General features: G+C 38.0%; 1 protein-coding gene across 2 annotated transcripts in view; it reads right to left on the reverse strand.

Annotated features, from left to right (window-relative positions):
- Positions 1-26,180, reverse strand: part of LOC105450777 (amyloid beta A4 precursor protein-binding family B member 1-interacting protein) — a 113,998-nt gene that overhangs the window by 62,656 nt on the left and 25,162 nt on the right. The window contains exon 2 of one of the 2 annotated variants that reach the window (XM_011690780.1): positions 16,306-16,432. In XM_011690780.1, the coding sequence (XP_011689082.1) occupies positions 16,306-16,404 (99 nt within the window). In that variant the 5' untranslated portion in view covers positions 16,405-16,432. Of the gene's footprint in view, positions 1-1,720; positions 3,306-16,305; positions 16,433-26,180 lie in introns of those variants that run through there. The other variant, XM_011690777.1, reaches the window with a different exon arrangement.

Consider the following 26,180-nt stretch of genomic DNA (forward strand, 5'->3'; position numbering starts at 1 on the left):
TATATTTATGTGCATATTCATGAACTCTCATTCGCGCCGGTTATGCATTAAAATTCTCTCTACCCGAGGAAAAAAACTCTTCTATGGGTAACAGCCAATCAGCGGCTGGTAAAGAGGCTGCACGGATAATAGAAGTGAACGACACCGAATCACCGCAGTTTATCGGTTATAATATCGATCGCAATTTAATTTTTATTATAGATTTTGTGGCTACTCTATATTAATGAAATTAGCTTCGATTAAATTTTACAGACCCCTCGTGATATTCAAATTTTTGATCTTAAAGTAAAATGATGTGTTAGATTTTAGAGATAAATAAATATTTCTGGAAGAAAAGTTCTTAAAATTAAGATATTTCTCAATTTTATGATGCTCCACAAATCAATGTTACAGTTCTTTCACGTTTGGTGTTTAAAATACGATTAACCAGGTCCTTTTCGAAAAATAACACGAATCTTTTTTTTCCAGCAAGTGAATGATTTCGAAGGAGCGAATGCCGCGGCGGTAGGGTGGCCCTTTGAGAGAATCCGTCGGAAAAAGAGATCGGAACCGACAAAAGGATTTCTAATGGACGCTGGGCATCCCGCGGAACACCTTATAAGGCAAACCTCGAGAGTCAGTCCCTGCCTTTCGGTTCACGGGAGAATCCGAAGCGGCGGCGGCGCCGAGGCGCCTCGCCATTGCCGGATTTAGACCGAAAAAAGGAGTAGCGCGATGCTTTCGGGAAGAACGAAAAGGACGAGAGAAAACGTGAGGCCGTCGCAGAGTGGATCGAACGTATTGATACCAGAAGGATCGACGATCTCCGCGCATTTAAATTCAAGATAAGTGAATTTTTATTAGATCCCGCAAATAAACGACTAAAAACGATTGAACATCGGGTGCAATCTAGTTGGCCGTATTCTTATACCCCGGCGAGACGAGCATTAAATCTTATCTTGTCAGTCACACTATTGTTACCAGCTTTACCATCGAAGAAAATACGCGGAATCGCTAATTAATCGGCTACGATGCACCCCCGGCGCACGATGTAGCTTCCAAGTTAAAGTCGTGTGGCGTCGTAAATTATACGGACAAATGCATGCATACGAATACGGCGCGACGCCGTAGCCGGCATACATATGCAAACTGCATGACGCATTCGTATTCATGTATGTAGATTTGAGACGGTCCGAATCCTTTGAGGATCAATCGGCTGACTGGTTTGCAACGCGATGTTCTTAACTTGACGCGAGTAACAAGCCGAATATGTATTTGTATTTTCGATTCTCGTATTATTTGGTATAACAACATTAAATGCATTTTAAGTCACCATAAAACAAATATAAAAAAAAGTTACTATTAAAAGAAAGTATTGATACAAGCCTTGGATTCGGAAATCTTGTTTCGTGTAGTAATGCATTCGATATGAAAAAATCGATTAAACAAATATATATAAATTATCTTGTCTCTCCACGAATAATTTAATTTTAATTTCATAATGCAATATTTATAATATTATTTATAATATTATTTATAATGTTTCAGTTTTTTACTTACAGGAATCGTAAAATATATCTGTCATTTTTCTCTAAAAAAATTTGCAAACTAAAGTGAAAATCCTATTTGCAGAATCATTTTATTCTTATAATAGATTCCGCAGTTTTTACTATAGGAATTTCCATATAACAAGCAACATCTCTATACGTTTTTTTGGCATTTTATCTGTTTTTGACCTTACCGTATGCAGTAGGTCCTTGATCAGCAGGGGTCGAGTGCAGGCAGTCCTCGTGGACTTTGTTCTTCGCACAGACACCAAGCTGACATCCCTCGGTCCCGATACTATTCTCGGCATAGTGTTCGATCTAACCAACCGATACTCGTCTCCCGGTTGCCTGCTTCTCTTCTTAAATGTGCCGCACAACATGTTTGCGATATCGTTCTGATTAAGCTACCCTGAAATCTTGTTAGATCCCGTCCGGTGTCATCCAAGCAAGATGAAATGTATCCGAACTATTACACAAGTCCCAGGTCGAAATTTCTCGACCGAGAAAATTGCAAGTACTAATATATCTTAAATATAATCAATCATTTATAAATACATCATTTCACCATATATATTCTCTATAAAACTATCGAGAGAATGTAAAGTTTCCTTCAGTGAGTCCTTCAGTAAATAAAAGAAGCCGTTATTAACAAATCTGGATGCTGTGATACTTGTCAGCTACAAAATAAATGGATACTTTATTTTGCGAGTACTTGCGAATATCCGTCTCGATAATTTTCAGATGTTGCTATTGGCGGTGACTAACTAAATAAAATTTTCAACAAGCTGAAATCGATATTTTCCCATGACAGTTTTCTTATGGAAAAGAAGATTCCCTTATCAACGTTGTAAAAACAATCGGAATTCACAAGCACAATCCATTCGAACAGGAAATCGTCCTTCAGGCACGTTCGCGCGAATTTCTTCGAGCGTAGATATCCGATGTTTTTTCTCGGTAGAGTACGACGGCGCCGTTTGCAGATTCCTGCATCTATTTAACCCTTCCGGCTCCGGCCGCACCCTCTGCAAACCTGGTTAATCGGCTGGTCCCTCTTGCTTCGACCGTCCGTTCTATTGCTTTCGCTGCTGACCACTCGGCTTTCGGTGTCTCTCTTCGGATCTTTTTTTTCGATCTTGCAACCACCCACGTTATTAACGAACCGTGCAGCGCACGGTAAGCTCCAAACTCATTGAGGTGACCGACCTGACTCGGACTGGAGTAGTAACCGGACTATAGGCCAGTCGCGATCGGTTAGAGATTGTCGACTCACGCCAAGTCCCGATCGCACTGCTCGAGGACTTGCAGTAGAATACTTCCTTCCCCACTACTCCTTCGATTCCCTTCACTTCCTCTCAATAAGCCTCTTCGATGCAATTTTTATCTTCTATAAGATCCTATCGGATCTCACACGGTTTACTTCCTCGAGTCGCCAAGTGTGTGATGTAATTGGAGAACTGTAGAGAAATCTCTTCTTCCTCTTCCTTTTCTTTCGTTGTTGCTGCTACTGCTGCTGCTGCTGTTGATTCTTCTGCTCAATGCGACGGGATGGCCCCGCACCTGAAGCAGCCAGGCGCGTTTTCGGGCTGCTCGATACTCAATTAACGGAATCTCAGCCAGCTCGAGTCGCAGTGAGAGCCGAGAGTCGACTGAAGGCATAAGGCTCTGGTTGTAGGCTCGTCGAAGGAACCCCACCACGTTGATTTCAACAACACCCGGCACCCGGCCCGACCGGACGACCCGGTCGCGTGGCGCTCGGCACAGATACGCAGTGTCTCTCAAAATCATCTCTGGATTTTCGAACCTGCACTTTATCCCCGTTGCAATCTATTTCCAGCAAAGCGTTTTATCGTAGCTCGGCTGTTTTATAATTAGTTTGACTAACTTAATTAAATAAAAAGTAAAAGAGAAAAATTTACTGATTTTTATGGTCGCGAAACATTGGAAAAATTGCGTTTTTAAAATTATGTATAATTTCTTTTAAAATTTCAGAAGGATGAATCCAATTTGGTTGCATTTCATATAATAACGTAAGATTAAAGCTATAAGAATTGTTATAAAGATTTCAAAAAAATTTAACGTCGACAAAAAGCATATCTGTCTTCTATAAAAATAACAACTCTTTAAATAAAAATATTTTTCGAATATTATTCGCACTTCTTCGTATTTACGAAGAAAGAAACCTTCGTAATCTCATTGAGCACAGAGGTTAATAGTATCCTATTTCTCACAGAGGATTCTTTGTTATATAACTTTCTCAGGAATCTGTAAATAAGTGAACCTCGAAGGACTCGTTACGCGCGGGAATAATAGTTTGAACTATCGCGACCTACTTCCGCGCTTATCGAATTTCCAAATCGGAAGTTCCGCTCGGAACTAGGATCTATTAAGGACCTTGACATCTAGCAGAACAAGCCAAGCCAGCTGAAGGAACTCGATACTTATCGGCGCATCTGCCTTCTCTGCCACGCATTTTATATAACAAGCCTCGGGATAGAAATAATAAATAGCCGTATCCGGTTTTCCGGGAATAAAACGTATTATAGATGATATTATAGATACGATAATTACGCGCGCACATGCGTGACAAAACTTAAATATTAATACATTATCATACAGAAAGATGCAAAAATAACACTAAAAAAAAATCGCGGTTACTCTGGAAAAACGCATTTTAAATTGGCAACTAGTTACGATATTACCCGTTTCGTAATAAAGACCACCGCGTCGCGAAAACGAGAAAAATCTGTCGGCTGATTAAATTGCTGAGGAATAACCGCGAATTCAAAGGGAAGCACAAAAATACATCTGTCTACTTATATAAGTTCGCAGAACTTCGCACGTAATCCTACGTTTGAAGGTTCTCTTCGCAAAGTATGAATATATTGCGGTTTTGTCGACCTAACTCGTTCCTCGTTGCGGCGAAGACGTGTCATTTTCTTGGTTTCTGCGTTTTGATCACAAGTTCCGAACGTTTCCTGTGGAAGAAGCGCGATTATCTGGCCTAACGGCATTGATACACGTTTCCAGCCGCAAGAATTTACACACGTCTAAATGGAAACACAAAAAATTGTTAAGCACAAAAATTTAATTTTTTTTAAATTATGTTTAGACACAATTTCATTACTATTTCGAATCAATGAAATATAAGAAAAATTACATACATCATCGATTATCCTTTAATGAACATTAAAATTCCAATATCGTCTAATATTAAAATCTAAGACGGACTCTTCTAATATTGTTTTGTTTAAACACTTTTATGAAAGAATATATATTCAAATCTTACTATTACAATAATTTTAGCAAGAAACGACGAGTAATTCATAATATAGGACTTTTTCATTCATTAATACTCCTATTTCATAAAATAAATAAATTTCAATTTTAGTTGGGTGACAAAGAAGAAAACAAAATTACGAGAACTATTCAATAAAATTATAATCGGCTTTGAGTGGGTTGAGTACCGCGTTTATGACTAACAGAAAACTCAGGTGAACGGTACATTTACATTAGAATCGATATAAGACCGTGCGATTATACGTATAGCGTGGCCGATGTGCATAATGAAGGGTGTTTCGCGGCACCCTTCGCCTGCAAAAATGGACATGTAATTTCGGCGTGAGTCATGCGAGGCCCTCAAGATGGCTAAATAAATGACGCGGCATAAGTTAGCCCGAACTTTCTCAACCGGTACTTGTCGAACAAACTTTTCAACATACATGTCTCGCAGATGTCAAGAAGTTCGGGAAGAAATGCCTAAGAAGTATGAAGTGGTAATTTATGTATGTAAATTATAAGGTTTTGTAAATGGGAGAAAATTTAATTTTAGCAATGTATGCATAATTGTAATGGAACTTTTAACTTAGATTTTAAGCTTATTTTCAATCATCGAAAACGATACAAATTTAAGCGAATATATTATATATAAAAAAATATATAAATCAATAATAAAAAATAAAAAATTAATTGACAAAAATTGTGAGAAGAAATAATATTTTCTAACTTTAATTGTCTTAAAATATCTTGTCTTACGAAATATCTTTCAAATATTAAACAAAAATGTACTTTCTATATTTTATTGCTCTTCTGTATCGTTTTATGTTTATAGTGTAAGATATAAGACTGACAGAAATAGATATCTCAAAAAATTTCTAATGTCGTGATTCGACGAATATGAGTTAACGGGGAGCACATCGTTCTCCACGAGGTCGTTTTACGACGGCAAACACTACACGTTTCAGTCATCTCCGTTACGCTGACCGAAAATCCGAAGCGCTGCACTTCGTCGACATCATTTGGCCCTATTTCTTGCGAGTGTCGTTTCTAAAGTTACGTCGCCGGATATAGACGAAGGGAATTCTAATAAAACACTACGACGAACTGAACACGGGAGCAGGCAACCTAATTTCCCGTGTTCGAAATGCGCATCACGTGTTTCATCATATGTAGTTTCGTTTTTCTAATCTTCAATAGTCTTAACGAATATAAAAATGTACCTTTTTATAATTATAATATAAATTTTTCTCCATTCAATTTTAAATTGCAATAAGTTATATCTAATTTATGCAAATTTCTCTCTCTTTCTGACATAATTGAATCGTACGTTTAATTTCTCTTATGTAAAAGCTTCATCTCTTGATTTATTCAAATCTGTGCTTTATTTTTTGTACGGTCCAATATTCGCGAATTCAGTTTCCGAAAATTTGAGAATCCCTGAACCCCTTCAAGTTTTTACCTGAAGGATACGCATGCGCTGCGACCGACAGATGTTTCCTCCTCGCCAACTGTTGCGCTCCAGGTTCGGAGGAGGTGAGAGGCGAGGCTGCATCTGATTTACCGAAAGAAAAAAAAACAAGAAAAAGAGAGAAACGGGGAAAAAAAGGACGGAAAACTTCATTGCCCCCGCGTCCTGCATCAGCTCGTGCTCGCCCTTTTTTTGTCAGAAAACCTTCGAAGGGATACCCAGTCGTGTGGAGGTGGTCCACCCTTATTCAACCAGCATGACTGCAGCTCTTACGGCTCGATCGAATCGCCGATAACGCGTATACTCGACACACTCGCGTATGAAATTGAAACCTATCGCTTTGTGATAATCGTCTCCGAAGAAAACCATTTTTGGCCCAATAAAATTCAAAATGATTAAATATCAATAAAAAATAAAACCACAAAGTTGCTTCTTAAAATTTACGATAACAATATAAAATATATAAAGTAATATTAATAATATGACGTTGTATTCTTGTTGATATAGATATCAATTTCATGTAAACTGTGAAGAGATATTACTAACGAAACATCGCAGATAAAATCACTTTCATCAAAATTCGACTTTAGTCTCACGACACTTTATCTTTTTCAATGTTTTTCTACATATTTTTATAAGAAATACATAATTTTAAATCTATTTCTAGCGTCTCAATATTGATATATCTGCTATAGTAATGTTTTAACTTGGTATACTTATTAGATTATGATAAAATGTTAGCGAGATAAAAATTCTTGTATCTTCCAAAGTCGAGGTGTAAAATGCGAAAGGTCCATACGCTCGATGTGACCTTCATTTACTCCGCAGGAAGCCATGAGTCCGAAGGAGTCGGCCGCGGCCACCACCTGCCCGATCGCGTCGCAGATCCCGGCAATCGCGCAATTCGTATGTAACGTCGCGCGTTGCGCTACGAGATTTATCGTGCACGCAGTTAGGGCCGACGGTAGGTCCTTCGTGTAGCGGCTTATTAAGCGGCGGTAAACCGCACGGCGGAGATCCACGGCGATCTTGAAACCGGTCACGACGCGCGCGTATATCAGCAGCGCACCTCTCGGCACCACCTGCCGATCGTTTCGCCCTCTTCCCCCTCGTACACCTGATCGCGGTCCTCCTGCAGCGGGCACCCGCAGACGAACGGACACCTTCGCCGTCCCTCTTTCGTGGCCCGGGCCGCATTATCCTCTCGTTATGCTCTTTTTTCGCGATTGGCCGCTTGAAACGACATCACGCGGATTGTTCATTATATTGCGGCAATGAACAGATATCAATTCTAGGAACACCTAACACCTCATTGCTTTAGAGTGCCCTTCGTATAGAAAATTCTACATGCATTCTACAAATATTGATATAAACTATACCACGTGTTCTCAACTTTTATATTTTTTGGTAAATAAAGTATATATTGAAGAAAATTCTGCCTTATAATTTCCATTCTTACTACACTTCTATCCCAATCCCTACTATTTAATAACTGATAACGAATCAATAAAGTATAGAATTTATTTAACTTTAATTTAATAAATTCACCCTTCTCCCAGAGAAAAAATTCGACGTCACTCTTTCTCATATTCGATATATAATATTATCATTCTCGTGACATATTTTTAAGAAAAAATTTATATTCAAGTAATACGCACAATTATTGATTAACGCGAGAGGCTTTATAGAAGGTAATTCCCAACTCTTTCTTCGATGATATTTTCCTCGTATTCCCTGGCAAAAGTACCACGAGCCCGCTTATAGTCACGAGCCTCGTGCCTGCCGGGCCTGTCCTTCTTTCTCGGTTTTTTTTTTCTTCTTGCTCCTTGTCGTCCTCTCCGTTCGCTCGCCGATGGGCTATACGTCGTTCAAATCTCGGTCTTCGTCGAGGGGGAGGCGATTGCTTAACGACGCCAACCACCTGCCCCGAAAAGAGGAACACGTGCTGCTACCACGAGGCAGCTGCAACCCATAGGACGACGGATATATCGCGCCAAGACGAGGCTTAAGCTGTTCGAGGTGTTGCGAGCGCGGAGCTAAAGGACAGGTCAGACGGATGTATTTCCTCAATTCTAATTATTAAATTGAATTATATGTATATATTTTATGTCTCTTAAGACAATTTATCGAAAAAAATTAACGAATAAGATAATTTCTCTTTCGTTTTACATTGTCTCGTCAGTTGTAAAGTACAGTTGTAAATCATATATGCGAGCAATCAAATACACAGTGCAAAGAGCACGACTTCTACATTAGTGATGTTAATTAATAATATGATTTTATATAAAATAATCACAATAAAAGATTTTTAAATCAAATAAGATATCTTTTTCCGTTCATCCTTTCGCAGTTCAATAGTAATATAAAAATTCTTCGCTTCTAACAATTACAAGTGTGTTAAATTTATGATAGAGAAACATGCTTGCATACGTAGAAATACCTGAAGAAATGCAGAAATTAAATTTATTCATCCACACGGAAAATGCTGTGTCAACGATAATATCTCACGTCGCATGAGATTTATCTGACAAGATTAGAGACTAGCGCAACAGATGGCAAGCAGGACGCGTGGCTGAATCCACCACAGAATTTTTGTACTTCGTTCGCTTACCTTCACTTGAGATGTGAAAGAGAGTTAGAAAATTAATTTCAATGCAGTATTAATATTAATTATATAACAATATGTAACAATTTGTTCGTTATTTATCACAGTATTAATGCGGTATAATACATCTCATATTACGATCATATATCATAAAAGCAGATGTTTGTTATTAATAATTTTTATTTTCATAAGATTTTCAATGCAGTTAATTATTTTTTAATCATATTTCTTTATTAAGTTTTTAAATTTTAGTTTTATTTGTATAAATTGACTTATTATTAGTTAACACGTCGAGAATAATCAAAAGCATTTTTTACGCGTATTTCAAGGAATTTATTTTACTCTAAATTTTATCTAAAAATCTATCGTCTCTCCCTAAATACATACATATATACATATAGAGCATTAAAAATGAAATATTTAGGTCTCTCGGTAATATTTTATCGCCACCGTGCATGAAGATACATAATGATTTTTTCCAGCCTTTTTCTCGGTGCTCGCTTTTCTTTTTATTTTGCGAGCGCATTGATAACGGTCCATCTGACCCCAAGAGAGAAATCAACGAAAACAGAAGCCCCGAAGAGGAGATGCGGAAATGAGGATCGCTTTACGGCACACGATGCTCGAGGATGGACGAGCAAGAGAAGAAGGTCGGCCAAACAGCTGCCCTTAGGCACGTGCAGCGCACCGCGCTACCTGAGCGATCCTCTCGCATTTCCCGCTCGGGCTACCTGAAGAGCGCGAGCTAGTTTTCTCAATAGACAGGAAGAAAAGCACGAGTGGTGTGCACTGCATGTCGGAACAAACGAATGCCGTTGTCATTCATAGAGAGGGATCACATCTAGCACGGAACTTTATTATAATTTCAACAAGCAAACAAGAGAGTTCATTATTTTAACGTTCCTTTCTACACACATCTAATTAAATGTTATTTGAAGAAGTTCAAGAAGTTAAAGCTTTTTTACATTTCATGTCTGTTTAATTACAAAGTGCCTGTTTAATTACTACGATATTGTTAATATAAAAAAAGTATTCTACTTTTTTAACTAAAATTATACTCTGAATGTATTTAAATCCATAAAATAATATTTTTATTTTGTTAAAATGAAAAGTTATTTTACAAGCTCACCATTTCGCCTTCAGCCATTCAATGAACGCGATTCGTAAACCTCCAACAAAGGCAATAAAGCACGATCTTTTGTTCGTAAACGGATCTGGAAATTGAGGACCTTTTCTTTTCTAACGTAATCCTCTTTCGCTAATTTAATAGCATCGATAAATGCTACTTGATTTTACCGAAGAACATTATTCGAATCGATCCTCACCAAGTATATTCGTTATCGTATCGAAGTCTTCGGAGCACCAAGATTACAAGAGGTCACCTAATTTCTTTCTCCACGCGATATTTAAGCCTCTCGAAAGGTATAATTGCGGCCAAGGGTCATCGCTGATGGATCTGCACGATTTGAAATTGGCGGTAATCTTGTGTGCCGCTCATGCACCACATAATACGCATTCCCGATTGATAATCCGATAATTAGCCTTTATTTTTTTAAATGGATGATCTTTCATATACCTGAACCTTCGCCCCATATAAGTGGGTAATCATCAAGAGACTCGAAGATATCATTCCTCTGCGATTAATTACGAAGAAAACGTGACAGGAAAATTGTGATTTAAACAATATTCACTGCACAATAGAAAAATTATTTACGCTAACATATTGCGAGATTGTTGAGACCAGAATTTAATTAAAAAATTCGTTATAACAATCAACAAAAATAGCCTCTCTCTACATTTCCATATTCTAAACTGTATATAAGTATTCTAGAGATGACGTGCGCTCGAGCCCTAAAGTTTCTCTCGATCAACGAAAGAATAGTGAATAAGTACCATACCGGATACAGCAATATTACGGAACAAAGGCTCCCATTGGCCCCGGTCATGATTAAGGATGGCCACGAAGTCCCGGCGCGGTTGCCGGATACATATGTACGAGGCCCGCATGTTAATAGCCACCGGAAGCTCTTAACCATTTGTCTATTTCGCCGCGAGCGCACGGCTCGCCGTTCGCGTTCGCTCCGATTTGCCCTCATTATACGAACGATCAAATGATATAATGAACGATTTAGCCTCTTGAGCCTTATCAGTCTCTGTAATGGGATGTAGCTTGTCATGTCGTGCCGTGAACTCGATAATTACAAGTTTGGATGACTGCCGCGGGATTGTGAGACTTATCATTCAAATCTCAATGACTGAAGAGCAATCGTACTGCAAACTCTACGGGATGCTGATGAAGATACATTTTTCATTGAAGGTATGTAATGTAAAAAAAAAACAAATTGTTTCTACATAATCTCTTCATGAAAAATATTTGCGCGATAATCTCTATGTCATCAGAATAATCTCTCAATCAGGATTTCATCTATAATATTGCTTATTTTTTAACTCAATCAAAATTCCTTCTTTTCGTAATTAAAAAATGTATATAACAAATTAGCTTTAGTTAGCATTTCTATTCCATCAATTTCAAAAACATATAGAATCTATAGTTCTTATTTTTATTCTTCTTAATATTTTTAAATTAAATTGTATCTTATCCTCAAATATTTATTGCGTTATCATTCATAAAAGTGTCTGTGTATAGATGTGTTTAATGTGTAAATTGTAATACATTGAATTCGGGGGTCCGCGCGCATGGTTCACTAAGTTCAAGTGATTGAGCGGTTTAAATGGTTTAATCATCCTTACAAAATCATCAAGACTTATATGCTTGATGAAGATTTCTTCTCTGATGAAGATATCAGCTCCACACATGTTCCAATCGTGAAACTATGAAGAAAGAGAGAGATATACGTTAAGGCTGAAACCTGCATTACCAGTGTCGAAGCAAGAAACTGCCTGTTGTCGGTAACGTATGCAGCAAAGATAGCACAGTTCCCAAGATAATCATTTTTTATAAAAACTAAATGACGTAAGAAATATTTATGCAATCGTCGAAAATAATACAAGTATAATTTTTAAAAATTATTTCACAATATACTACGCAAAAATTCTACGCAATCAACTCTAGATTAAATAATTTCAGGCGTTCGTATAAATTACTGATTAAAAATAAATAAGCGAAATTTTTCAAATTAAGAAATAAATAAAAAAATAAAAAGTATTCATTGTTGCAGAAATCATTTTTATCATAGCAATATGATCCACGAAACGATTTGCAAAAGCGCATTACAGTTAAAAAAGTATTATAATAAAAATAAATGCTTTTATAAAAGGAGAAATAAATTGGTTATTCATTGTTCTCATTGTCTTGTAGATTATTGCAAAAATACAAATAACATTATTATTTAATCATCAAATAATTGTCCATTTAAAATGGAAGAAATTTAAATTTGGCTCTTTTGATTCAAAAATTGACTGATTATCTCGTGGAAAATGCCACGTGCCCGGGGATAATTTCGCGTGAAGATCCTATCTCGTAAAAGACAATACGATCGTGCTGCTCGTATTCTGAGAAAAGCTATTAGGTATACAATTTAACAGAGCACAGTACAGTTTCGTGTATGACACCTCGCACACAAAACGCTCCGGTCCCCAAGCGGAATGTGAACTGTAAATTGGACACCTCGGTGTTCGCGTTACGTTACGTCCGCGACACGCGAATCATCCCGACGCGCGTCTCGATGGAACGGCCAGCCAGTGTACACGATGATGCTCAGCACCGTAACGCCCTAATCATCGCGAATAATTCATGGAGTGTAGCGACGAAGTAAAAAAAAAATAACGAAAAAATATTATTTCCGTAAACCGGAGAGGGAGATCACAAAAGATAGATATTCTGTATTTTATGAGCTTTATCCTTCCGCCTGGCATATTCCAGCCGATTTAAATGCACATAGTTTAATTCGACAGAACTTTTCGTTTTTATTAGGTGGAAAACAACTATATACGTTGTTCACTCTTCTAGTCATTTATTAAATTTTTTAAATTTTATATTAAAAGTGCGTATAAGGACCTTTAATATATGATATACTATATACATGGCTACATTTGCGTTCTTAATCCGAAATTTTTGAGAATTAATCTTCTCGATTTAGTTACAGAACATAAGGAGACATTCTAAAAGACTAAAATGAGAGTGATCCTCTAATTGTAAGTGATAATGTTTCACAAGATGTTCCAACATTCTGTTTCAACGCTCTCTCGAATGTTCTGTGACCACGTAGGGGTCAGCGACCACAGTTGCAACGTTATCCGTTCCGCGTTGCCAGGCTATCGATCTGTACACAGGCGCCTTGACCGACCTCTGATGCATCGCCAAGTGCAAGTGCAAGCAAAAGCTCCCTTTCTCCCTCCCTCCCTCCCCCCTCTCTCTCTCTCTCTTTCTCTTTCTCTCGCCTCTTGCGTTATATCCCAGAGCGATCTCGAAATAAAAGTGAAAGAAATAAGAAGAACGCAACAGGGCAAAGAGAAAGCCAGGACGGACAATTGCTTGTTTATCGTTCTCGATGCGACGCAACTCGTGAAACGCCACGAGTTTTATGCGCGAGTAAGACCCATAGGAATTTCATATCTCGTATATCGATAAGGACTCGGCGCTGCAAGCGCTATTACTCATCGAAATGAGCGTTCGACGATCATGTGATCACGATGACAAAGTTCAACTGACAAACTACTGGAATACCCACATAAGTCACCTTTCTACAAATCGCTTCAACACTGTCTTAATTCTTTTATTACGAATTTTTACAATTTTTTTTTCAAATGCGTAAACGAGTCAATTTAGATCTTTGAGGAACTTCAACCGACGGTTGAAAACGCAAATGCAAAGATGAGGTATATATTTGAAATTTGGAATTTACTAAGAGAAGTTATCTACTAATATCTTCCAATCGGTCATTCACTCGACATTTACCCGATTGTCGCGATTTTAACTTCCTGCCCCACGTGAAGTAAACATCGAGTGATGGCGGGGCAATGACACCCAATTGCTCGGCTATCGATTCGCCGAACCTTCGCCGCGAAACAACCAAGTGCAAGTGGATGTGCTCGCGCACTTCTACTCATCCATCTTTCACCGACTAGACTCGATTCTCGAGTCCATTCGTCGTATCGTCGACTTGAAAGGTTCAAGGTTGCTCGTCACGGTTTCACTTTCAGCGAATACTTTTACCCCTCGAGGACGAGGCATCGCGTTTGCAATCAGATCAAAACCGCAGTTGTAATTAAGACTCATCCCGATTCACCAGAAGTCGCGGAGAGATTTAAGATATAATTCATACGAGGAACTATTCTATTTTTATATCACGTTAAATTAAACTTAAAGGCCATTGATCCCGACTAAGTTTAAGCTCTATTTACCGAAAGTATCATCGAAGATATCAAGAGACTGTCTAGAATCAGATTTAAAAAATAAATGAAAAACAGTGTGTGTTTATCTCTAATAAAATATTAATTGGAACATCACTATCTAACAAATCCGGCGCACATGGCGCCTTCCAATTTAATAATTTCTTGCAACTTCGTGAAATGGAGTTGTAGTCTTGAAAATACAAGCTACGCTCGAGAAGACCTATATAAACTCGTCTGTATGCAAAATAGGAGATACTCAACAGGTATCTCGAGAAACCCCGAGGAAAAACAAATCCATTGTGCAAGTTGACAATATTAAAGTTTTTAAAGGCAAGGTAATATGACAAAGATTTGTTCCAAGTTACTGAAAATCTCATTACGGCAAATAACAAAAGGAAAGTGACGTCCAAAAAAAAGAGGTATAACGTGGAACAATTTGTCGCTAGTTTTTGCGGATTAATCTAAAAATTTCTCTAGCATTCCGACAAAACCAGCGGGGGAACTTTTACAAAGTAAATACGCGAACTTTTACTTGCTCGCAACTAACGACAAAGAGAATTCTCGAACTTCGTAACGACGTTCCGCGAATCGCTCGTCGCGAACTGTCCGGTAAAATTGCGCCCGGGCAAACGCGTTGAAAGTCGCTAATACAACTAACAACGTAACAGAGGAACCGTCAGAAAAGCGATTATAAGCGATTTAATGAAATTAGAGACAACCACGATGCAGGCCACGAGCCTTTAGGCAGGAAGTGCTAAAAGCACTCAGCAAGAACGGTCTACTCGCTGGACAAAGTTCGCGTCGCAATCACTTGGACACGTCAATTGCCGGCAATTCTGTCATTTCGCGTTTATTATTGCACAAATCACGAAGCTCGCGAGCTAGAAAGATTCCTAAATAATGAATCTATTTTATATTTTTACGCTACATTAGAAAGCTTTTGATAAAATAGAAATAATAAATAAATACATCGCAAATATTATATACCAAATTCTAATATTAAATAATACTGACGTAACGACGATTCTAGACATTACATATTATAATTATATAATTCAACGATTTCGTCTGGATTTAATCATAAGATTTAATTATAAATTTTTTTTATTTACGATTAATTGATAATACGATTCACGTGCATTTTGTATTACGTAAAATTATATTTCACTTGTTGGAATACTTCACAGTCGTTGACTACTTAAGATCTCAAATGTAGAAACACAGACACGCAACGAAGACACGTGCACGCTTTTCAAGGAAGTAAACTCGCGTCAGCGACTTCTCGTGCGAGCTACTAGCGAATCATTTAGACCACGCGCCAATTGACACCAATTGAGAAGCGCGTACTCAAGAGAGGCAGTTAGTCAGCTGCCTCTTCATTGGATCGCCTCGTCTTTCAAACTAATCAGATCGAAATTTCTTGCCTGACAGCGATTCTACTTTGGTCTTCATATAGATATCGTCTCGTATCAGAGACGTTTAATTAAGGGCGTCAAATTTGTAGCACTCTCTCTATCACTTTATTTAACGTTTAACGAATTGCTTAAATTATACCCAGCACAGTATGTTGTTTGCTTCGTTGTGAACACAGAGATTGTAATTATCATAGAGATTAATCATCGCAGTCCAAGGTAATGTTATTTATAATTATTTCAAGACATATTTAATCGCTCTATATGTCATTTACGATTAATTACCGTAACATGCAGTAATATTTGCAACGTCGGGTCGCTCTTAGGTATATACATGCTATATGTATAATTAATTGACAGTATTACTACCCTATGCCGTCTGTGTTTACAATTGTTTCCATGCAGGGCATTTAACAATGAACATGCTGTTTACGATGAATTAATATTACTGCTATGGGAGTTCATTTTACGGCTCCCATTATATAAACCGTCCTTGAAAAGATGAAAATTTATTTTTCCAATTTTCTTCGAACATTTGGAATATTTACGATTGTTTCACGGAGCGTTCAGCTGCCTACACGCTATTAGCACAACGGCGGCTGTTCGCGGGTTCCTGACCGTAAAATAGCTAACGAAGAAACGTGAAGAGAAATATAAACTCCCTACAGTCAGGCTGTCCAACTCGCCTAGCCACTCGTTCAGAAGCTGTTCAGGATCTGTCTCGTTGTCGCTGTCCTCGGCTTCTTCCTCGTATCTCTCCATAGCGAGCCGCTCCGTTGAATCGTTTTTCCTGCACAGCAAATTTAAATCGTCAAATTTTCTTTTAAAGTATTTCCATCGAGATATATTTTAAAATCTGAAATATAGACGATTTCTTGCATATATAGAGCAAAAAATCCTCTATATCGCAGTAAAATTTAATTGCACGAGTTTAAAATCAAATTCGATCGCAAAATATCGTCACAGTAAATTTGTGGAAATTAAAGCAACTGCGAGAAATTCAGTAAAGTAATGGGAGATCGCTGGCAAACGCGACGCTTTTATCGAAATTGGATGTATTTTATGAAACAGAGAGTTCTAATAAAATTTTTGGAATTTGTTTCGTTAACAAAGCGCATTGACACCTTATCGACAAATACGTACGAAATATATGCATATGTATACCCAATTAGTGATTAGAGAATTGGAGAAATTATATGAAAATTTAGGAAATACCGTCTCTCACGTAATTCTGCATCGGCATCATATGTCGCCTTCACTTTGCACCGCACGCAAGTATGTCATCGACAAATATGTACCGTCTACGTAATATAGCTTTGTTCGCTCGAGGGTAACTTGCGGTTACCAGCTGCGATGGCGCAGAATGTTGACGAAACATTTAGTAGGAGTGTTGAACGAGCCTTGGCCCGAAATTCCCATTAATAGGACCGCGAAACTGTGATCGTAGAAATGCGAGCGGCGTAAATGTCGCTTTGTCACAATTCCTTTTCATTAACTCGTATAATTGGATATACTCGTGCCGCAAATTGAAACGTGGAATTCCGCTTCGTTGTAATTAGTTAACCCTGGAGCGCGCGTTTGTGTGATCTTACTTAAGTGTGCTTAAGTTTGCTAAAACATATCTCACTGAATATGGATACCAATGAAATATAGATGAAGCTATCCAATTGTAATAACATAGTTACATTTAACGCAGACGTAATTATCCAATTATATGTAAAAACAAATAAGTAAATAAAAATGTTTTATGGCTGCCTGAATGTAGTTTTGAAATGATTAATAATGCGTGAATGTGTTGTGTTATAATAAAAAGTAGGTACAATATAATTTATATAGAAATAACATTTTGTTACAATTGTATTAATCGCTGCAGCGAAATTAGATGTATTTTGCAGTAATAAGCAGACATATTGTTTTCTACTGAGCGCGATGCAAATATGCAAATTGGGTTAAGGTGAAATGGCGTGCATTCCGAGATTAAAAACAGTAGTCGCGTTAAATGTTAAGAATTAAGCCGTAATTACAAACAGTGCTAACGAGACATTAGATTAATTTGTCGCGACCGTGCATCGCGGTCAAGTACGCGCGCACGACGCCATTACCGGTAATGAAAATTAATTTAATCGTCCGATTGTCTCGAGAGAAATCAACTCCATTGCGCCGCGTCCTCTTCCCACTTTGCACTATTCCGACAAAACGCATCCCCGCGGTTGCGGCACGCACTTGCGCACAGACCGGTCCTCCCCGGCGTCGCAATGATTGCAGGTGGACCGTATCGATTCCATTAATTCGATTCTCGTTAGGCATCACTTCGGGTAAATGCACGCGCGCGATTGTTAATTATTTCGATACCGTCACGCCGCAGCAATGCAATCGTTTGCCTCCGCTGTCTCCTGTCGAAAGACCTTCGGTAGCAGCGCCGCGAGATCTTGGCTCAGCGGCATAGCTTTGTGGTTAGCCAATCGCAGTTCCGCGATTTAGCGATGTCAATAAAACATTTTCTATAGTAAAATACACTTCCTGCGTGTTTCGTGAAGGATTTTAAACTAGAAGTTCATAAAAACATTCTCGTTGTGGAAACGCAAAATTTCACAAACGATATTCGAACGTTATAATTACATTACACTTTGGCTGATTAAGTTTATAATGAAATCTACTTCTCGGTGACACATGTAAGAAAATTGGATCTAAAAGGAAATCGTCCGCAGCAACGGGATTCTCGTTTCTATACAACGTTGTCGCGTGGCAGCTTGCGAGAAGGTTGATACTTCGAGCTCTCGTGGTAACATGGTATGGGAAAGTAGCAGCGGTCCGTGTGGGTCACTTTTAGATAGAGCACCCGCGGGTGCGTGCCCGAGTTGAATAGCGCATCTCGCCAGACGATTTTGCATAAACACGCCACACCACGCCACGCAGGTGCGGTGTAATCGTCTCGCGGTTGAGGCGGAATAGCGTTGCATTCCACCGAAGTAGCGCGAAACTACGTCGCTAATTGCGGCAAGGAGGAGGAGAGAAGAGCGGGAGCGAGAGAGGAACGGGTTTACGGTGCACTGGACGAGGTGTCCTTGCAAGGCTTATACAGTGCATACACCACGATATAGCGGGCATCGTAGCGCGGATCGCGGAACACGCGCAGCAAGGACGGAAAATGCGTGGCGACGCGTCAGCTTGCCGGGCGATGAAACTTTCTTGCCGCCAGAACGAGCGTAGAGAATGTCATACTCGTGACACTTTGCGATCGTTATGTATTTTTTATCCCGACGACATGTAAACACTAATGCAACTTGATAATTACTTCTTCTAAGATAATATCTCTGGTAATCGTAATATATCACCTAATTATTGCTCCTTATTTACAGGGAATAAAATAGGAAGACACGCGAGAGGAATGAATTCCTCAATGAAGTGTTTGAGTATATTTGTGCATAATATGATATAATAAATTTTTAAAGATTTTTAAAATTCAATTATTATGTTGAATCCGAATTTTAAATAGTTAAGTCAACAATTCATATACAAATGTAAAGAAAAATTAAAAAATATAAAACATAAAAAATGTATAGAGCACTATTAAATATAATAATTAACAAAAATTAGGAAATTTTGAATCTTTCCAATCTTGTCGACAAAAAGATTATGGAAATTCTAGTTGAGCAGAAGGGAAAATATTCAATAAAGGCAAAAAGTTAAGAAAATTACGCAAATTGATGGAGCAACGTAATACGTATAGCGACGGGCTAAATGCGCTATGGTGTGTGTGCATGAACATAGACCGAGATATCGATTGCTCGATTAATAATGCAACGAGCAGACAAAGCTCTCCCGTTTCTCCAGCAGCGGCGACATAACCGATGTTGCAGCTAGACGGCTCACGTCGGCTTGTCTTTCAGTCGAAGAAACGGGTTCCTACATCGATAACGAGAAGTCTCTTCGCCTATGCACGTTTCATCCCTCATGCGACCACAGTATGTTCGATCGCGTCAGAGCAACAAACAGCTTTATTCAGATTCCAATGAAGCAATCATGAAACGGCTGAATCTCTAATGCAACTCGTAAACTTTCTTTTCCTCTTATCACACGCGATTCTGTGAAAGAATTATAAATCAGCTAATAACATCGACAGTTATAGATTTACAATTTTACAACGAATAATTCAGGTTAAAAAAGGTAAAAGAGATAACTTCGATACACAGAATCCCTCAGATATGGTGTTATCTATACAAGTATCGTGATATCACCGCGACGCTTATAAATCGCGCCACTATAGCATGAGCAGCTTGACTCCAACACTGGGGGCGTTTATCGTCGAATTAGTGATATCTTCTCGCTCGCAAAGGATACAGCAGATACGAATGAGTTACCAAAGATCCCGTCACGAAACGAGTGTACTCGAGATATCGTGAGGATCAACGCGAGGGATGAGCTTCTTGGCGAAAGTGCCTCAGGGACTTACACGAGCGAGGTAGCAAGGAACGGAAGAGATTGTCGTTGAATCGACATGTCTATACGATGAATCGTAATCGAGTTTCTATCAAGGCCGATGCGACACGGAAACATATCGATATTGATCAGGTTAAAAGATATCCGAACCGATATCATGGAACTGGAACAAGTAATATACCGTTTAAATTGAGGGCAATAAGGAAATACGATATAACGAGATATAGAACGTCTCATTTTTCGTTTTCCTTTACAAAAAGTAATGCTTCTTTTAGCTGTACATGATAACAATAAAAAATATATCTAAATTATATAAGTATACATGCATACGCTAAACTATAAAATATAAAACAGACAGAAATCTTGATGATAAAATTCATATTCCTCATGCAATTTGATTAAAATTATCTGTGCAATAAAGCGCACAATTAATTATTAAGTTGTGATTTAATGAAAATTCTATCGCGAAACGTACAGTTACATTAGGCGATAAAAATACAAGCGGTGTTTGCAAAAAGATTGCAAGCGCCTCGCGTTCCTGTCGGCAATGGCGGAAGTCACCCTCGGGAAGGATGCACCGTCTTTCCTCGAGTCTTATCTCCTCTTTCACACAGGGTCCTCTCCGTGCAACGCCCCGATTCGATCGATCCTCACCTTCTAGCGTTCGCGTTCAGATCTGGCTTATAGAACACAAGCTTGGCCCAGCCGCAAAGAAATTCCACGGACACGGAAACGAGGGTCGAGAAAACCCGGAACGATGGATTCAACAGATCTCCTTCCAAGAGCGGTCGAAGGGTGTCCGATGACTCACGTGTATACGCGGGGAAACCCTCCACCGACTATTCAAAAGTTTCTCCGAAAAAGGATTCCTCGGGAGGGATATGCGAAGCCCCGACAAACTGGTCGCGAAATTGGAAAAGTGAAATAACGCACCGAAAATGCTATCATTGCTAAATTGCTATTAAATATTTTACAAATTAAATTTCAAATTGAAAAAGTTTAATTAAAATTTAGTTCTTTATATGTATCCTTACAACCAAATTGCTGAACCATTTTTTAAATTATTTATAACTTGATAGTTATTTATATCACGACATTCTTATTAAGGAAAACTTTGCGAATTTCTCCGCTCAGCTTGTACTTTCGATCGTTATTCTCGGAGTCGCAGCTCCCTGAAACTTCGCATGTGCGTCATCCCAGAATAAAAACGTTGACGACACTATCGTTTTTATCCGGCGGACCGAATCAATAGCTGCTGCTCCAGAATAGCGGCGTAAGCAACAGTTATGCCATACTAAATTATTCACGACCAACTCTTTACCATTCAGACGCAGAGACTTTTTAGAAATTTGTTTTCTCAGCAAATATGCACAACATATAGATTCGAGTGATGCACTACTATGGGAGCTACTTCGGTGTCGCTCGATAAGCACCGTCGTTGCCCATGGCGATGCTAAATAATACTCCAACGATTCCGTACCACCTTCGAGAAGCTACCGTGGTCCGCGTCGGGAGAGCGATTAAAGACAATTTGCACGGAGCGACGTGATTGTCTCGGCACGCGAGGCACGCGCCCGGAAACAGATATTAACTCTTCTGGATTGTTGCGTGCCGTTCGCAAAAAAAGGGACGCGCAATTCATCGTAAATTAACAAATAATTTCGTTTTCATGATATCTATTTATTGGATCGTTGCACGTAAAACGACATCAGTTTTATGACGAGAAGTTCAAACAGGATAATGTATTATTATATAAGGATATTGTATTATTTTTCTTGTCAATTTTTCTCTTTACCAAAATAAAAGATATTATTTCTCCATTTTTGATTAATTAAAAAATTATGCTTCTTTTCCTAAACGTAAGAATCTGCCTATTACTTTTTCTAATATAATATTTTTACAGAGAAGTGCCTAACATTTCTACTTGCAAAAATACGAGACTTTTGGAACATCCTGCATAACAGCATCACGGTAGACAATGACGGTATCCTTAACACGATAATGCCATCTTATACAAGCAAGTACTGTACCCAATATTTTACGCCACACGCAAGCGACGAGCGAAAGATTCCGGCGTGTTAATCCACAGACAATGTTGCGATATTTGAATTACAAATGCGCAACGCATGCAATTTGGTTAGGAGGTATCTCCTCGCAAGGATCTCATTCGCATTTTCGCTAACAGCAAAGATATAACACCTATTCCGAGATTATACATTGATATTCACTACGGAAGTATTGCCGCCAATTATATCCAAGGTAATTATCAAGCATTGTAATGTTTTTTTTTATTATCATCATTTATTTCAACAAATAAGCTAACTAGTTATGTATTATGTGCAGCCACGAATACATATTTATACACGGGAAAAAGTAATATATCAACAGTAGTTAGTTCAACAGAAAAATCAAATTAAAAATAATTTTATTAATTCATAGCATTTTATTAAAATAAGAGCATGGCATACTTATTTAATATTAATATTATTGAATTAACAATATCATTTTCAATTATACTGTTAATGCTGTTAATACATTATTTTTTCCATAAAAATACTAAATATAAAAAAAGTAAAAACTGTGTGTTATATTAATTTAACGACCAAAACAACACTCCAGAATTTATTAGCACGTGAAAAACGATTGGAGTTATCTTGCTAAAAATTACAGTCGATTAAATAATTAAAAAAACTAAATATTCTCTGCTGTTTTTGCTCCGATTCATATGTGCCAATACATATAAAGCTGTATCGAACAGTGGGATCAAACAGTGAAAAGCTCCCTCCATTTTTTGCCTAAAAACGATTAATAACATCGTACATCGCGGCGGTTTTTTTAGACCTTGGAAACTTTAATTAGCGATAAATACATTCCGCAGAAAACTCTTAAGCGTCATGCATCATCGATTATCTTGGCTGAACGAGACATTTGTCGTCCAACATCAGTGATAGTGAGTTATGATGAAATTCAAAAGTTTATAATTAACGATGAAGACACTGTTTATTAGGAATATCTATCGCATCATTTATTGCTTAGTATTTCTATATGTGTGTGCAGTTATAGAAATGGTACATGCATTTCTTGCGCAATATAAAAAAAAAGTGTACAATTCTAGAACTAAATAAAAAAGTTGTAACTGTAGACAAAAAATATCGAAAATAAAGATACGTGAGATTTTTGCGGGAAATCAAACGCGTTCAAATTTCACCGATATTAGCCAAACTGGTCGCGGATACATATTTCTTTATGTATAAAAATTTTTTACAATTTTTTTACGAATTTTTACACACAAAATTGTTTCTATATACATATAGAGAGAATTAAAAGGAGAAAGAGAATTACGATTGAACGATCAATTAATGTCGATTAAGGTTTATAGGAAAGAACCGCGGTTCTAAATAAATTTCATACAGATTCTCTCGTACGCTCTCCTCCGATTCTCCCGTCGTTTCGTTTCGATGCACTCCATATTCGTTCGTTACCCCGCCGACTTGTTACGCTCTTCTTCCTTTTGTGGCGCCTCCGACGCCGCGTTACGCACTTTCGCGATTCTCCTCCTCAACGGAGGACGATCTCGAAAGAGAAAGAGCTATGCCGAACTCGGCAACGAGAAAAGGACAGCGACGAAGTGAAAGGAGGAACTACGGGGAACAAAGGGACAGAACAACAGACTTGACTCGCGGAAGTACAACGAAATAAATGTTTGCTCGCGAAAAAAATCGACCTCGAACTCGTTTGAGTCCCAGATTCAGAGCTTGCAGTGTTTTGGGTTGTCTATACAACCGCGATAACGAGAAAATTAATTTGACATTCCATTTTCTACAATTTTGTGATACGCTAAATTTCGAGACATCGTTCTTAATTGGGTACTAGTGCGCAATATGTATAATAAAAATTAATAACTACGAATTTTTATAAAAAGGAAATTTTGTAAAAATCCTGTATAAGAGCAAAATAATTCTCTTTAACACATTAGATATTACTTTTCCCTTAATTTCCTAATTTTCTAAAAAGTCGTGAAGCGAAGAAATCGATTATATAATGATTATTAATTATAACGTAAGAAGCATTTTGCGATATTAAAATTATTCTATGTGAATCTCATGTTTATTTTTTTTAGAATTACAATAACCGATATAGGGTTGCTTTCATGCATCACTTGCGAACGCAAGTATTCGAAAGGCACGACTCTCATTCATATTTCCCCTTGTTAATAAGTTAGCGGGTATCTGGCTCATCGGAATCGGTATGAATGCCAAGACTGTTCTACATCGCGCGTTCCAGCTCGCCAGGCGATGACGTCGAATAACGGCGGCGTCATGTTTGCGCTCTTGCTGCACCACAAGCGCGTTCTCGCAAAATACGACGCATACGATATCCGGTTTCAAGTATCGATTGCATACAAGCGTTTTTCTCTTCAAATTTGCTTGTACTCTGTCACTGATAATCGTACGTAAAAACTCAGGACTCTTTTTCATGTGAACAAAATATTATTAGCAATAAAGTTTCAAAAGAAAAAAAAATTCGAATTATTGGCCGTGCAAAAAATTTATAAAAAAATTATCTGCAAGGCGTGGAAACTGTGTTGAAATTTATTGAATTTATTTATAATTTGAATTTATTTATAACATTTATTTATTTATATAACAAAATAACAACTATAAAATAAAAAAATATGTTATATTCTCTCTATTTTTGTGATACATAGTCACACGGCGAAAATACTCTGGGTATTACTCGGGTATCTCAAACTGATGAATGAATCTCACTTCTCGTGATTCATTCGAAAAATAATCCAGTCAGGCAGTCGCAAGGCGTTTCGCGGAAAAATCCCAACATCGGTTTTTCAGCAGCCATGCCTAAGCGTCGATCCGGAATAAGGCACATGCGATATTTCCACGAAGAACAAATCACAAATCCGATCCGGCCTTTACCAAGAAAAGCGTGCGAGATTCTATAACGAGAGCAGCTTTATACGTTACGCAAGAGCGACGAAATAATCGCGCAAACTGTCATCGCCTGACTTTCCATCACGTCACGATTGATAGGGATCATAATTTTAAACGAGCTCTAGTGGCATACAATTTATTTTTAATTAATTAGCATTCTGCATTATTATGGTATCAGTCAACGAGTCTATCGCATTCGTGAAGTCCATCGCCCGTTTAAATTAAATAGCAACTTCTATGACCCGTAATGATTTGCAATTTAATACTATCTATTTAACTTGTACATATGTGTTGAAGTTACAGAATTTACAATCACATATAATTCCAGAATTTGACAAAAGCTTAATGTAAAATATTATAGATCAGAATATACAATAAGATAAAACAACCTTGAATAATTTGTATCATTATCGTATATAGAGAATGAATTTATTTTTAGCGAGATGATTACCTTGACTTATTCACTGAAACACGAAGCGGTAAAAAATTATTTAGACATACATTGCTTTAGTTTTCAACGGTTCATCTGCGTTCGGAGTAGAAAGATGGTAAATTTTTCACGATCTTCAAACCGAATGCGATGGTAGAGGGTCGAAAAAAGTCGCGCATGGGCGAAATAAACGTAAAGTACGAATACATGGCTCAGCAGGTCGTGAATGAACGATTGTTGAGAAACATCGCGCGCGCGCGGGTAACTCAATAAACGGACAATCGAGATATAACACCAAGACGCGCCGCCAATCGTCAATGACTCTTTGTTCGAAGCATGGGATTCGTTCTGGTCGGCGATTAATTTCTAGGAGCAACGATGGAAGTATCTCTTTAATTACTTTGCCGTTGCGCGGTATTTATGAAACTTCGTCGAATACCGCCCATTTCCATCTTTTCGAAATATATCACAGATACGTGCGTAAACAAATTTTTTCGAAACGGTACGTTGTATAGGAAAATTATTCGTGATATCAATCCATTGTTATCATACAGTTACAAAATCAATACGAATACTGAGATGCATATAGTTATCGTAACAGTTAAAGTCTTTTAAGTAAGATAGTTTTGAGAGGAATGTAGCAAGCGACCGAGCAACGTGAATATTTAATCTCTCGAGGGGGTTAAATATCGCGAGAACGATGTCCCGTTCGCGTGGAA

Source organism: Wasmannia auropunctata, unplaced genomic scaffold, assembly GCF_000956235.1.
Source record: "Wasmannia auropunctata unplaced genomic scaffold, wasmannia.A_1.0 LD336055.1, whole genome shotgun sequence".
Classification (NCBI taxonomy): domain Eukaryota; kingdom Metazoa; phylum Arthropoda; class Insecta; order Hymenoptera; family Formicidae; genus Wasmannia; species Wasmannia auropunctata.